The sequence below is a fragment of the Vigna unguiculata genome, chromosome 4 (genome assembly GCF_037176805.1).
Source record: "Vigna unguiculata cultivar grain cowpea cultivar isolate G323 ecotype 2 chromosome 4, ASM3717680v1, whole genome shotgun sequence".
NCBI lineage: Eukaryota > Viridiplantae > Streptophyta > Magnoliopsida > Fabales > Fabaceae > Vigna > Vigna unguiculata.
In genome coordinates, this window is record NC_140795.1 from 35,573,261 (window position 1) to 35,588,712 (window position 15,452).

The 15,452-nt window shown below is 32.1% G+C and overlaps 1 protein-coding gene and 1 non-coding gene across 2 annotated transcripts; one reads left to right on the forward strand and one right to left on the reverse strand.

Moving 5' to 3' along the window:
* Nucleotides 1–5,138: 5,138 nt before the first annotated feature.
* Nucleotides 5,139–5,211, forward strand: TRNAR-UCU (transfer RNA arginine (anticodon UCU)). The gene has a single exon. It is a non-coding gene; the product is annotated as a tRNA-Arg (tRNA).
* A 7,316-nt stretch (nt 5,212–12,527) lies between these two features.
* On the reverse strand, nt 12,528–15,053 carry LOC114182101 (aquaporin PIP2-2). Its single transcript, XM_028068858.2, has 4 exons — nt 14,630–15,053; nt 14,152–14,447; nt 13,226–13,366; nt 12,528–13,079 (listed from the first exon to the last, which is right to left on the reverse strand). The coding sequence occupies exons 1-4, from the start codon at nt 14,928–14,930 to the stop codon at nt 12,960–12,962; spliced, it is 858 nt and encodes a 285-aa protein (XP_027924659.1). The 5' UTR covers nt 14,931–15,053; the 3' UTR covers nt 12,528–12,959.
* Between the last annotated feature and the right edge of the window lie 399 nt (nt 15,054–15,452).

Below are 15,452 nucleotides of genomic sequence, written 5' to 3' on the forward strand. Positions count from 1 at the left end.
AAGATAATTAATGCACGTGGCCATCATGCATAGCAATTTTTAGCCATAGTGTACAGTGAGGATGGTCAATTGATAGATAATTAATGTTTTGAAAGATTAAAAAAGAAACTGACGGATAGTGCACGTGGCCATTAAGGTGCGAAATATGTGCCACCAAAAGTGCCGCGAACAAAAGACCTCCGATGAACAGTGCGAAAAAAGATCTACACCGATGCAGTGAACAAAAGATGACCACCGCGCACAAACATGTTGTGCACTGTTCAAATATGTGCCGCGAACAAAAGATGACCACCGCGCACAAACAAAAACGACCTCCGATGCAGCATCGTGATCCTTGCAGACATGGCTACCGATTAGGATTTTCAAGAACAATTAGGTTTGCACTGTGCAAACATAAAACCCACAAAATTGGGTCTGCCGAGAGAGAAACTTATCATTATTGGGGTTTACTTAATTAGGATTTTAAACATAATTAGGGTTTTAAACAGTAATTAATCCTCTCTATTAAATTTTCAATATTATGATACACTTTCCAAAAGAATAATGAATAATTATATTTTGTATCTTGATAGCTCTGATACCAATTGATAGAAAAAATATATGTATAAGATACAATAATACAATATATTCAAGTATGAGTTAAAAATTGTGTACCTGGAACTAATGAAGGATCCATGGAAGCACGTAGTATGAGATGTTACTATTCTCTTTCTGATGGATATTTTCAAACGTAAGAGTATTTTACGTTGTTACATAAAAACTTACTAATAGGTATCAATTTTATAACCCCTCAGCAGAGACTAGGGACCTCTCAAAATGTATCTGATTATTCAAGCCCATCACAGACCGTTTATTAAACAATCCAACCCCATCACAGATCGTTTATCAGAATACCCAAAATTATATATATTACCCATATAATAATTAATATTAACGAATAACTTAATTTATTATTAATGCTAATCCATAATAATAATTATATAGAGAATAATAATTTTATATAATTTTATTATATAAAATATAACAGCTGGACCTCGCGGTCGTGAAGGGGATCAGTGCAAACCCTATCTTGAATGCGTTGGAGAAGCGGAGGAGGAGACGCTGGTGCAGCAGCGTTTCGCACGAGGTGGAAAGAAGGGTGATGGTGTCGCTGGTGAAGCCTCCGGCGGAGGTCGTTGGTGGTGGCTAAAAGGTGAACGCGTTTTAGGGGTTGGAGTCGTGGTGTTGTCGAGAAGAAGGAGTTGCCACGCAGTGGAGAGAAGAAGCTTTAATTTTTTTTTAGGTTTAGTTTGAATGGAAATTAGTTTGAATGTATACATATATATATATATATATATATATATATATATATGTGATATATATATATATATGTATATATATATATATATATACATACATATATATATATATATATGTATATATATATAAGGGCATTTTTGTGAATTAAAGTTTAGTGGGTACGGGTATCCACGGGTACGGGTATCCACGGGTACGGATACTATGATACACGTACCCGCCCCGTTAACATGCGGGTATCAAAAATACTCTTACTCGCGGGTAGCGGGTATCCAGTTTTAATATTTGTTTCTACTCATTGCGGGTTTTATCCGCGGATACCTGCATGTACGGATATTTTTGACATCCGTAGTGTCACCCTTCCTATTCATCTTCGTTCTTAAATTGGTAGGGCATTCTTACGTTAAATGTATATTTTGATTGGTAGGCTGGGATTTGGTGTTTTCCATTTTGTTTTGGTTAGTGTGTGTTGTGGTATGGAATGTTTTGTTGGTGTGTGTAGTTAGGGCATTGACGCATGTATGTTTTAATTGTTGGGGACGATTTTTCCTTTGTTCTTGTGTTTTTTGGTGTAATGTTTTGTTGTTTGGCGTTGTGTTAGAAATGTGATTTGCTTGCGTTTATTATTTATTTATGTTTTTTTTGTAGTTGATAGGATCTGTAAAAGTAATGGTTAGGAAGATTCCACATAAGGAAAAGGTAATTTGAATTTTTTTTTATTTCTGTTATGCATTTTGCACATTTTTTGGCTTAAATATTGTGTTTTGTTGTGAGTGAACAATATGTAGTTGTGCAGAAACAACTTCAGCATATTCCGGAGGAATACATAGATCAATGCACATTAGATGGAGAGAACAGTAGAAAACAACAAGTTCTTCGTGAATATGACTTATTAGTTAAAAGTTATTGGTGTAAATTTATTGTATTATGGACTATAGTAATGTAAGAGAACGACAACAAGAGACATTTAAATTATAAAACATTGAATATGAAGTTTAAATAAATTGTATTTAGTGGAGTAATTGTAAATGCCAAATGAATACCTAAGAAATTTAGTGTCATTTATGAGCTCCATATTAGGGATGTACAACATGTTGACTAATAATTTTTGAACTATCCATAATTTCTACAAATACGCTAAAGAAACCCTCCCTTATTTGCACATACATTCTCACATATTATTGCTGTCATTTTATTAATTAGTTAAGACTGGCTGCAATGGACTATTGTGTTATACCTAATAACTTTATTGTCATTTATGAGGTCCATATTTGGCACAAACAACATGTGTCTCATAATTTCAGAATTGTCCATAGTTTGTACAAAACTCCTAAACCAATGTCTCACTTAATTGGACATTGCTCCCCATATGTATTTCACTTCAACTGTCATTTTATTATTTGGTTAAGACTGTCTGCAATGGACTATAATGTTATACCTAAGGACTCCAACGTCATTTGTGAGGTCTATATTAGGTATGTATAACATGGTGTCTCATAATTTAAGAACTACCCACAATTTGTATTAAAATCATAAAGCAACTCTCTACTTAATTGAACATGATTCCATATGTATTTCACTTCATCTATCATTTTATTATTTGGTTAAAACTCATTGCAATTGACTATTGTGCTATAACTAAGAACTTCAATGTCATTTATGAGGTCTATAATGGGTATGTACAACTTTATGTCTCAAAATTTCAAAACAGTTTGCAATTGGTACACAAACCCTAAATCAACTCCTTACTTATTTGCACGTGGCTCCCCACATGTGTTTAACTACAACTGTCATGGAGTATTTTGGTTTTCACGAGGTGTACAGAACATAGAATAGTATTATTTGATCTAACCATAAATGGTTAATCAATTTAGTCATTCATTTTTTGTTCAAAAAGTAAATATTATTACACATTATAACATCATATGGGTAATAAATTGAAATTCATTCATTCATTCATATGAACTACATGAAGACATAAAAAGTAAATTTTGCACATTGCACATTACAGACATTGTTTTCTAACACAAAACAATTACAACTAACAACATTCATCAACACAAAAGACATCTTAATATGAATTATTCCAAAAACACTAACTGAACAATGTCACAATAGCACTCATTAACAAAGACATCTATTATTGGTTTTGTTTCTACATTGTCTACTTCGAATATTGAGATGTCTCCTTCCTTAAGGTCATATTCAATGAAAAATTGCTTCAAGCCCTTCCCAAATTTGGTTAAGTTCCTAGTCTTTGACTCCACTCTATTCTTATGTCCTAGAAGGATGACCTCATTCAATTGTTTACGTCTTATGATTTCGGAAAAACCAATTTGTAAGTCTTGCACCAATTATATCAACAACATTGTCAACCATGGACATTATTTGTAGTTGTGGTAGGATAATGTAATAAGATAATATAATAGGATAATGTTAATCCCATTACTTTTAGCTCTAATTCTAAACAAACATCTAATAAATTAAATTCAATTATACCTCCCTACCAACATCAAATCCACCTCTCCTTTCAACCCATTTAGAACATGAGAGTGTTAAGATGTTTCTACTTGTAAGACTAGAGAAATTTAAATAATTAAATAAATAATTATTTAAAAAATGCGGGTAATGAGAACCTTTATGACATTTAATGCTGGGGTTTATGATGTGAAATAATACTAACTCAAATGGTTGATAATACTTGGTTATTATGGAGAGGACTTGGGTTTGAGTATTGTGTATGTCATTGATGAGTTATTTTTTTAATAATATGTTTGATCGTGATGAGTGATAATATAATCTTAAATTTATAAGAATTATCATGAAACATGAATTGATTGAATGGTTATGCATTGACTTGGCAATGGTGTGGTAATGTGCTCGAACCTTGGCTAGAGAAAAATCTTAATAATTATAATTAAAATTAGTTTCGGGTTAGAAAGGGGAGAGAATCAGAATTGTGGCTGCCAACTAAGGAAAGGGGCAAGTAGTGGCGTGTAGTCAAAGGGGCAAGTAGACACTCGTGGCAGCAAAGATTGATCAATGTAATCATCAAAGGGTGTTTGTCGATGATCATGTAACTTGTTACATGGGAGCAAATGATTTTGCCGGAGGTGCTGGTAAGACTTAGCGTCGGAGCGGAGCAGCCTAGGGATATTTTTGTTTCTACAATTATTATATTATTTTTTGTAATCTAGATTTAAATTTGGATTTAGATATGTAAGGTTGAATTAAATTTTTTGTTTTTAACATTTTGGTGCTTATAATAAAGCTTTTTATTTCCCGAGTCTTGGGAAATCAATTGAATAAATGTTATCTTTTGATTATTTATTAATAAATTTATTTCAATAAGTAATATTCGGCTAGGATGTTACACTACTTATATTCGCTAAATCGTTTAATATCCTTAACCACCAAAACGATGTTCCTTTAATATATCATTGTTGTTTCATAATTATTCTCTCATTGACAGCTCCAAGATACTTGGATTTGTACGAATGGCGGAAACAAATCTGCATAAAAAATTACATAATAAGGACTTCAAATGTGAAAAACTAAATGCAAGATCTATACCATTATTGTAAAACATAATATTATGAATAATTAAGCGCTTGTGACTTAATGGATAAGGCGTTTGACTTCTAATCAAACAATTGTGGGTTCGAGTCCCACCAGGCGTGTTTAATTTAATAACTTTTTTTATTATAATTTTTTAGGTTAAGCAATAGACCATCACATATAATATGTATTTATAGTCCTTCTCTAACACTCAATGATACATTTTTCACATCAAACGGAGAATTTATATCATAATTGTAAACCACAAAATTATTATTGATTAAGTGCTTGTGGCCTAATGGATAAGGTGTTTGACTTCTAATCAAACGATTGTGGGTTCGAGTCCCACCAGGCATGTTTTTGTTTTTGTTTTTAGATTTAAACTTCTTTATTGTAATTTTATTCGATCATAAATCAAACCTCATAGATGTTACACCTATCATAAAGATCCCAATAATATTTTGGCTTATAAAACCATGGCTCTTCCTAGAATTCCTATATGATAAGTCAATTCACTTATGATAACCAAAAAACGCCCAAGTCAATTCACTTATGGTAACCAAAAATCGCCCAAGTCAATTCACTTATGATAACCAAAAAATGCCCATTTAGAACCAATTCTGGTCATAGGAACCTCCATTGACTTTAACTAACTAGATATCTTACTCTATGTTAGTTAGAACACCTAGTAGAGTTTGAATAATCTCCCTTGATTCCCCACTCAATACACCTAACACTAGAGTGAAATGCTTTCTCACTTGAAAGACATTTCACATTATCACATCACAATCACATCTTATCATTTCATTCAACATTAAACATCACAAACATTCATTCACATATATACATCTAATTCACAATAAACATTACCAAGATATTAAGTAGAGTCTCAAGAAAATAGCCAAAGAACAACATATCACTATAGCCCATTCATCGCATTCTCATATAATCTTAAATCATCACACCATGTCGTACATATAATATATCTTAATGCAAACTCATCTCATTACATCAATCACATATTATTTATTTAAATTTAAATGTTAATAATTCATCATTTATTTTCTATTGCATTAACATAATATTCAAAATACAACATTTCCATTAAGTACATCAAAATGATGAAAAGCATTACTCTAACCACAAACCTCTAATCAAAGATAGCAATGGTCAAAGTGACGAATCAAGTGTATAGGAGGAGCTATCAAAATTTCAACCTGATCTAACGATTAAAAAATGGGTATCCCAACTTTCCCAAGATAACTCAACATAGAAAAACATAATGGCGCTCGACGTTATGTACCCTCTTTTCCATGTTCATTTTTGTTTATGAGAAAAAGAAGGAAGTTAAACACAAATTTATTATTTTTTTTGCTCTCATTTCTTACATGTTGTTATCAACTTAAAATAAAAATATAATATTATGTGTCTTTTCATAATCTGATTTTAATTGTAAGTTGATTATCGTAGATTTTCCTTTTAATAATTACGTCCATCAATATTTAATTAGATTTTAATAGTTTATGTTTTAGTCTTGAACCTTCTTTTTAAATAGATATACTTATGAAAAAAAAAGTATAAATTTTGTACCCGTCCAGAAACAGTGCGTCGATATATTACTGATAATAGGGATGATATATTACCGATGATAAGAGATGATCAACAACGAACGAAGATATGAAGTGGCATCGCCATCAAGTCGACACTTGAGCAAGGATGAGCGGAGGTGTAGAGTTGTATCGCAATAGAGCCAATGTCACTAAGGATAGCAAACCAACCTCCTTATAGGAAGCTAAGATTAAGGAGATAATGCTAACGAATATTATGTAATTATTTTAGCTGAGAAGATATTTAAGGAAGATATTCTAATTATTATTTAGGGAAATCTTATAGTCGAATCTTTTAGTTGTTATTTTAGGGAATATTTTGGTTGTTATTTGTTAGACTATCTTTTAGGCAGTATCTGATTATGTATATTGACAACATTTGTAAACGATTGGACCCTATAAATAAGAGTGTTACTCCCATGGTCAAGGGACATATAGATTTTGGCCTAAGTAAGTCATTAACTAAGGTTGAAATTTGTCTTTCTTTTTGTTTTAAATTGAAGGTTATTTTACACCTTTCTTGACCGGAACATTGGCGGCCACCGTGGGGGCTTGGTAAACTTACCATAAGAAACTTACCACCTTGAGAAATAGAAGAAACAACTCCAACCACCAAAAGGAGAATGAGAACGACAGCACTCCCATCAATGTAGCAGATTACGCCTCCATAATACTCACAAGAAGCTTTTGACATATGCTAATCATGAGAAGATGGTTGATTTATGCTCAATCTCCACTTACAGATCAACAATTAATCCTTGCAATTGAAGCTTACGCTCTTTCTCAATATAGGTAAAAAAAAAATCAAAGTTCCAGGTATGTTGCTATTTTTTGACATAAAAAATTTTGGCAAAAATTACAAACCGAAAAATCTAAACAATTTCTTGATCATAGTCATAAATCATTCTACCCTTCTTGTATTATGTAGGGTTCACAAGCATAAATTTAATAGTTTTACAAATTTGATTAAATGATTTCTATAGGACACTAAAAATAAAAAGTACTATAATAAAAACCGCTTTAGACAACAACACAAAATTGTCAGTTAAACTACAAAAATTGTGGGCTAAAGCTTAAACAACAATTTTTTAGGTGTAGTCTAGGTGAGCGTAGCTGTAGGTAATAAGCCACAATTTTCAGTACGACAACAATTTTAAAATTGTTGCTTAAAATCCTCATAAAAGGAAACAATTTTGATGTATGTGTTTTTCCAAACTTCACATTATCAACACTGTGAACTCTTGGCGTTTTCAGTCTAAAATCAAAGGGAGGGAAAAATTCAAATTTTTGCGTTTTTTGAACTAAGTTTTGCATTTTCAGTCAAAAAATGAGAGAGGGAATATTCCTAATCTAAAAACTTTAATTTTTAGTGTATTTTAGACCACATTTTTATGGATTAGCCTATACTTTTTACAAGTAACATTTATATAAATGTTGCTTAAGATTGTTTTTAAGCCACATCTAAAAAAGTGTTGCATTTACTATGTTTAGACCACATTTTTATAGTTGTGGTATCGTTTAGTGTTGTCTAAAGTCATTTTTGTTGTAGTGAAGCTAGAATGATTAATTTAAAGAAAATATTAATTTTTGTAATTTATAAAATATACGTTGTAATGTTGTTTTAACTTAAATATATTGTCGGATAATATGATCTTAATTATGCGTACAAGAATAATAAATTGATTTGCTAAAAGATAAAAAAATATTTTTATATAACAAAATTATTATTATCGGTTGTTCCTTTTATTTTTAACCATCTTATTATCAAAAGAGCAAAATAGTGAAATTAATGAATAATACAAGTTTTATGAATTAATTACTTGTCGTCCTTTTCAATGCACAAAGCTAAATGTATTTTACATTAAAGTTTGCCTTTGAAATATTAAATTAAATATGTTGTGTTATTTATACTAAAATATATGTTTCTCATGAATATTTTGTTTAATATTATTAAATAAATAATTTTAGTGTGAAGTATTTTATATTTGAAGGAGTTTTAAGTAAGATATTCTTAACAGAATAATTTAGAAAGAACTAATCTACCATAAAGTTGTTTCAAAATGTCAATATAATTATTTTATATGGTACTGGAATCATAAAATAAGATTGTTTAAATGTATAGACTAAGATTTCGATACATATGGTAAAATGTGAGTATTTTAATAAATATTGCTAGTTGTTATCTTTAAAATAAATTTATTATTACTAGATATAAATATTTTTTGGTGCTATTTTATTCTAATAATAAACATAATTATTTTATAATAGTATGTTATTTTAATCAGCTTAAAAATTTTGATGATATCTTATAATTCATTCTTTATTTGGTATGATTTTTACAAGTGAAAATTATTTAATTAGAATTAAGATATCTATAAAATGTTTTACATATAAATATTACAATTGTCATATATATATATATATATATATATATATTATGTGAATTATTAACAAGGATTTCGTAGATATATTAAAAGTTCATTCATCATGTTTAAATCAATTAAGACTGGCTTCAGCTTGGAAAAAGTTCAGGAAAATGGTGGAATAACCAAAACCATCAATTCGGGCCACGATGCTCGAAGGTAATTCCGAGACGCGACGCTCGATGATATTTAATTCTGGGCCCCGATGCTCGAAGGCAATTCTGAGACGCGACGCTCGATGATATTTAATTTAGGGCGCCAATGCTCGAAGGCAATTCCAAGATGCGACGCTCGATGATATTTAATTTTGGGCCCCGATGCTCAAGGCAATTCCGAGACGCGACGCTCAATTATAATTAATTTCGGGCCCCGGTGCCCGATTCGAAACATAACATTTGATGATTTATGCAGGTAAATGAGAAGATCAATTCTATACTAGAGAGTGCGCGACTAAGTGAGAATATGCAGCACTAAAAGCTCGGTGTGTTAACGATGATGTGTTAATTGCAGGTGTTGGAAAATTATAATATGCAACACTGAGAGCTCGACTCATGATTGAGTGATTAATTAATTTGAGTTTTATAATGTGTTTGCGGGATTGAGAGCTCGGTTCATGACTGAGTGATTAATTACTTTGGAGTTTTATAATGTGTTTGCAGGATTGAGAGCTCAGTTCATGACCGAGTGATTAATTACTTTGGAGTTTTATAATGTGTTTGTAGGATTGAGAGCTTAGTTTATGAATGAGTGATTAATTACTTTGGAGTTTTATAATATGTTTGCAGGATTGAGAGCTCAGTTCATGAACGAGATTGAGAGCTCGATTCATGATCGAGTGAAGATAAATAATTAACCAGCAGCCATGAAGATAAATAATCAGCAAAATAGTGGGGAGTGAAAGCAAAGGATTATACAAATATAATGAAAAATACCTGCGAGAGTGAAATCGTGCAGAGGTAGAAGAAGGATAGTGGCAAGGTTAGGTAGAATGCAATGATGGATCGTGGGAAGTGGTGAATGACGGTATTTGACAACTATCCGAAAAGAGGAAATTCAAAAAGTTGGAGAGCTATACCCGTCCAGAAACAACCCGTCGATATATTACCGATGATAAGGGATGATCAACAAAGAACAGAGATATGAAGTGACATCGCCATCAAGTCGACCCTTAAGCAAGGATGAGCAAAGGTGTAGAGTTGTATTGCCATAGAGCCGATGTTAGTAAGGATAACAAACCAACCTCCTTGTAGGAAGCTAAGATTAAGGAGATAATGCTAACGAATATTATGTAATTATTTTAGCTGAGAAGATATTTAAGGAAGATATTCTAGTTATTATTTAGGGAAACCTTATAGTCAGATCTTTTAGTTGTTATTTTAGGGAATATTTTGGTTGTTATTTGTTAGACTATCTTTTAGGCAGTATATGATTATGTATATTGATAACATTTGTAAACGGTTGGACCCTATAAATAAGAGTGTTACTCCCGTGGTCAATGGACGAATAGATTTTGGCCTAAGTAAGTCATTAACTAAGGTTGAAATTTGTCTTTCTTTTTGTTTTCGGTTAAAGGTTATTTTACACCTTTCTTGACCAGAACAAATTCATTTTTTAAAACTAATAAAAAGGAAGCTAAACCCATGAAGATGAAAACAATAGATTCAATTTCTTTACCTATTCTAAAGCATGATTCTAATGATCCAATTATTTATTTTTTCTTTATAAATGACAATGATTGAATATATAAATTTTGAGTGTATTATTTCAACTCTCCCAAAATTATTGGTCATGATCTGCCATTACGCCCAACGCAATTAAGTTAGTGAAGAACTGTTTGATTCACGCCCAACAGTACAACATGGCACCCGACACTACAATATATATTTAAAATTTCTCTGAGTGTTAATTGTTCAATTTTACTCTTCATAAGCTATTCATCACTTAATATACTTTATAATATCATAACATAACTCTATAATAGCTCAAAAAGCACTAGTTTCAACCATTAATTGCCTCATAGAGAAATTCCTCATTAACAACTAAAGCAACATAAAAGAACCATTTCAAACACATATTGTGAGCTACTAACCTATAATACCAATTTGTCAATCTGATATACTTAAATGTCATCCATCTCTATGGCGTGTGTTAGGAAAATATTAATCAAAATAAATAATTATTATTATGTAACAATAAGAATAAGACATAGATATGGTTAACAAAAGGTTCATAAAGTCAAACAAGATCCCTACTGCACAAGGCAAAACAAATTTATATTCACTTCTCTTTCAAGATACAACAACACGTTAGATCTATCGGGTGTAGCGAAGGATGTCCGAACTTTCTAAACACCACTATTTTAAAAGATAACATAGAGAAGAATACAAAAACATTTGTATGAGTTGTAATGTTTTTTTTTTCTCCATGCAAATAGATGGTGTTTATAGGTAGAAGAGAGACACTTAGGAGTCAATGATAATAAATCTGATTTAAACAAAATAAATGTAATAAAGTTAAAAACTATTTATCCATAAATAACATTTATCCCTAAAATTCTCCATTTTTTTTATCCACAAACACATTTTAAAAATAAAATAAAAAATTATAGTACAACTATCAAATTCTAAAATATATAATATTTTAAATACAATGACGAACTTAAAACAAAAAGGAAAATAAAATCATATAACATATTTATTTGTATGGAATAAAAGAATTGAAAAGAAGATATTTCTTTTAAGAGTTAAACTCATAATTTTTACCACCATTCTTTTTAATTTTACTATTAAACCAATCTTATATCTCCATTCAAAACAAGATATAAAGCAAAAGAATAATGTTATTGTATTAAAAATGTATAAATGAAATATTGTTGAAGTTATAATCAAGGTATAATTATACTTTTTTACAAGAGAAGGTAAAAGGGTCCCTACTAATAATAACAAATAATTTCAGACTGTTGTTAACTCTCACTATTTCTTCTACTTTCTACTTTACTGGCTAGCCAATGTTTTATGGAAGAAACAGTTTCATCGGTAACATAGCTCCTGAGTGTGACAAACATATCAATCATAGATCCACAAAATGTGCATCAAACTCCAAAACCATCACTTCACTTCCACTGTCATTGTTGGTTATTATATGTTTTTTTTGTTCCCCCAATTCTTGTCGGTGCCTTTTTATTCACTCACTTCCATAATTTTTGCAACTCTTATCAGTTCATTTCTTTTACTGTTACCCATGTTTTCTCACTATAACTTTAAATAGAGGAGGAAGAATTAAAATAAGATAAATTAAACAGAAAGAGTTAAAATAAAATAAAGTAAAAGTTTAAAGAGACATTCCGGCTTTTATTTCACCATTGTCTTTTCCCTAAGCACTTTTAGCCTTTTAACCTTTGTCATAAGTTATTTCCACAAAGGGTGTAATTATCCATTGCTTAAATTAACCACTGTGGTTTCTAGCATTAGGAAGAAGGAAAAGAACACCAACACCATGCTAACTACTTATTATATTTTAGGTGATATTCTCCGATCATTTTCAATGTTGCAATTTTGTAAAATACAAAATATTTAATAAAAAATGCAAATTATTAAAATAAAAAACAATACCTACCTAGTTGGTGGGTATAATACAAAACATGTTCACGAAGAAGAAAAAAGATTTGATGACATTTGTGCCATTAATAATTTTTCTACGGTGCATCAGAAAGTGTTTCATGATTCAGAATTTTCCAACATACATATAGGGACATTTGATTTTGCAAAAATACATAGTTACAAGCAAAAAGTAGCAGGTGACAATGAATTAGCATAACCTCTCCCTTAAAACATGGGTTATCATGCAATTTCACCTACTCCATTCTGACATGACTTATTCATAACAACTAGTGAAAGTTCAAGAAATACTAAGGGTGCTGCTTACTATTTACCAAAGGATCCCTTGTCTTGAAAGAACCTTCGATCTACATGGGTCAAAGGACAAACATCTCCTATTACTATGTTGTTGCAATATTAACTGATTTTGCTTCCAATTATGTTCCTTTTGAACCCATGAGAGGATATCGAGTAATAACTCAAATGGTGGGGTTGCTCCTGAATGATCCAAGAGCCTTAGCAGCACCTGCTCTCAAGATGAATTGGTGGTAGAAGGCTGCAATGGCTGCTCCAATGAATGGTCCAACCCAAAACATCCACTGAACAAACATCATCAACAACAACAACATATCAGACAACTTTTTATCCTTTGTTACCTCACATGACAAGTTACAAATTTTAATATTTGATCATAGTACAAAACAAGCATGTTGTTGAATATGTAAGAAAAGAGTTAGTTACTCACATGGTCATCCCAGGCCTTCTCTTTGTTGTATATGACAGCAGCTCCAAAACTTCTAGCAGGGTTAATACCGGTGCCAGTTACAGGGATGGTTGCCAAGTGAACCATGAACACAGCAAAACCAATTGGCAGTGGAGCCAGAACCTTCAAAAACAGAACATAAGCACAATAAGAAGCTTATTATGTGGTTCAATTACTTATCAAGGTTTAAAACTGTGGTCAAGTTTGTAGTTTCTTCAGGAATCCTGATATTGCATGAAACTACTGATAAGCTTGGCTAATGTTATAATTGGATTTGATATGAGGACCATGGTTTCTTTGCTTTATTAATTTGGAGAATATGAAAAAGTGTTTGGAGATATCTGAAGCTGACGATGACAAATGGGAATGAGGATGGAGAGTCTCACTAGATTTGGCAGCTTTGGCAAAGTGACGTTTAGCATGAATGACACTGATATGCATACTTTAGTTTTAGGCCTTGAAGGTCCACATTAACAAAGATACATTATGCTTCCAAGAAAAAAACATGCATGAAACTCCAAAAGAATCCACTTTATTAAAAAGAAGAACGTAATCAGATAAGATTAGTGTGATAAGGCTATGAAAATCAAACACATCCACAGAATTACTTTGAAATTTTGCCCACAGAAAATATGCACACAATAAAACAGAGTAGTAGAAAGAGAGAAAGGTCCAGCAAGAAAAGTGGAATAGTATATTGTAAATGAAGCCTCCACATAAAGTAGTAAAAAGGATTTAGATTCCAATATCAAAAGGAAATCTTCCTATAAATATTATTAAAAAGTAAGTTTTGTACAACTACTGCTACTATTATTGATACAAATTTTAAGCATACATGCTTGGTTAAGAAAAGCAGAGTATATTAACAATATACGAGGATAACAATTCAACAACAATTGAGCACATACCGGGACATGAGAATCTCTAGCGTTCCTCTTGGGGTCTGTAGCAGAGAAGACAGTGTAGACCAAAACGAAGGTTCCAATGATCTCAGCACCCAATCCAACACCTGTGCTGTAGCCTTCACTGAGCTCATTGGCCCCACCACCATACCTGTTGTAGTAACCCTTTTGGAAGGCCTTCACCAACCCAACTCCACATATGGCCCCCAAACACTGAGCCACCATGTACATTATAGCCCTTATCAGAGACACCTTCCGAGCCAAGAACAGTCCAAATGTCACTGCTGGGTTTATGTGACCCCCTACACTCATCACAAAATTCAGAATATTAAGTCACAAAACACCAACATCCCAATTTGAAGGCTTTAGAAGGGGAATTACTAAACAAGAAAAACCACAGTTTAAGACCTAGAATTAGAGCTCAAAGATAGAATCTTTCCCTCATTGGGTGCTGAGAAAGCAGAAGATGAGAAGGAAAGCAAACCTGAGATTCCAGCAGTGCAGTAAACAAGGATGAAGATCATGCCACCGAAAGCCCAAGCAATGCCAAGAATGCCAACACCACCACAGAGATCACCACCAGCCTTGACATCACTCTGGCTCTTGTAACCAATGACAGTGAGGACTGTGATGTAAAGGAAGAGGAGTGTGGCAATGAACTCAGCAATCAAGGCCCTGTAGAAGGACCACTGTGTGAGTTCTTCACCATCGATCAAGGGTGCTGGAGGAGGGTCATGGTAGTCCTTTGCAGAGAAGGAACCACCCTCAACATCATGCTTAGCCATTGCGATCTTCAACCACCCTTTTCACTCTGATCAAGAACCTGAAAGAGAAGCTCACAGAACAAGAAACAAGGTTGTGTATGATTTGATTAGTGTGAGAGGAGAAGGGGTTTATATTGAGGTGATGGAGTGACGTTGGAGCATTTGATTAGTGCAATTTTACACAGAAAAACAAAGCCAAACCATAATGGCAATAAACTTTTTTGTTTTCGGTTTCGCTCCACCGACCTTGACCCCACTTCTGCTGCACCACCACCACCTCCCTAACATTCATTTGTATGTTTCTTTCTCATTGTTTTTTTTCTCTCTATAAACAAGAAAATCTAAATTATTATCCTCATTCTTATTGTAATAATTAAAGAAATACTTTTCTTTTATCTTGAATGAAAATAGAAAAGAAAAATGAGTGGTTAGAAACTATTAAAATATGTTGTAAGAATAATACACTTTTTAAAGTTGAAAGCAAGGTGTTTGAGAAAAGCAAAGTGAAGTTTGAGAGTTTCGTAGAAAGCATTTGAAAGTTTG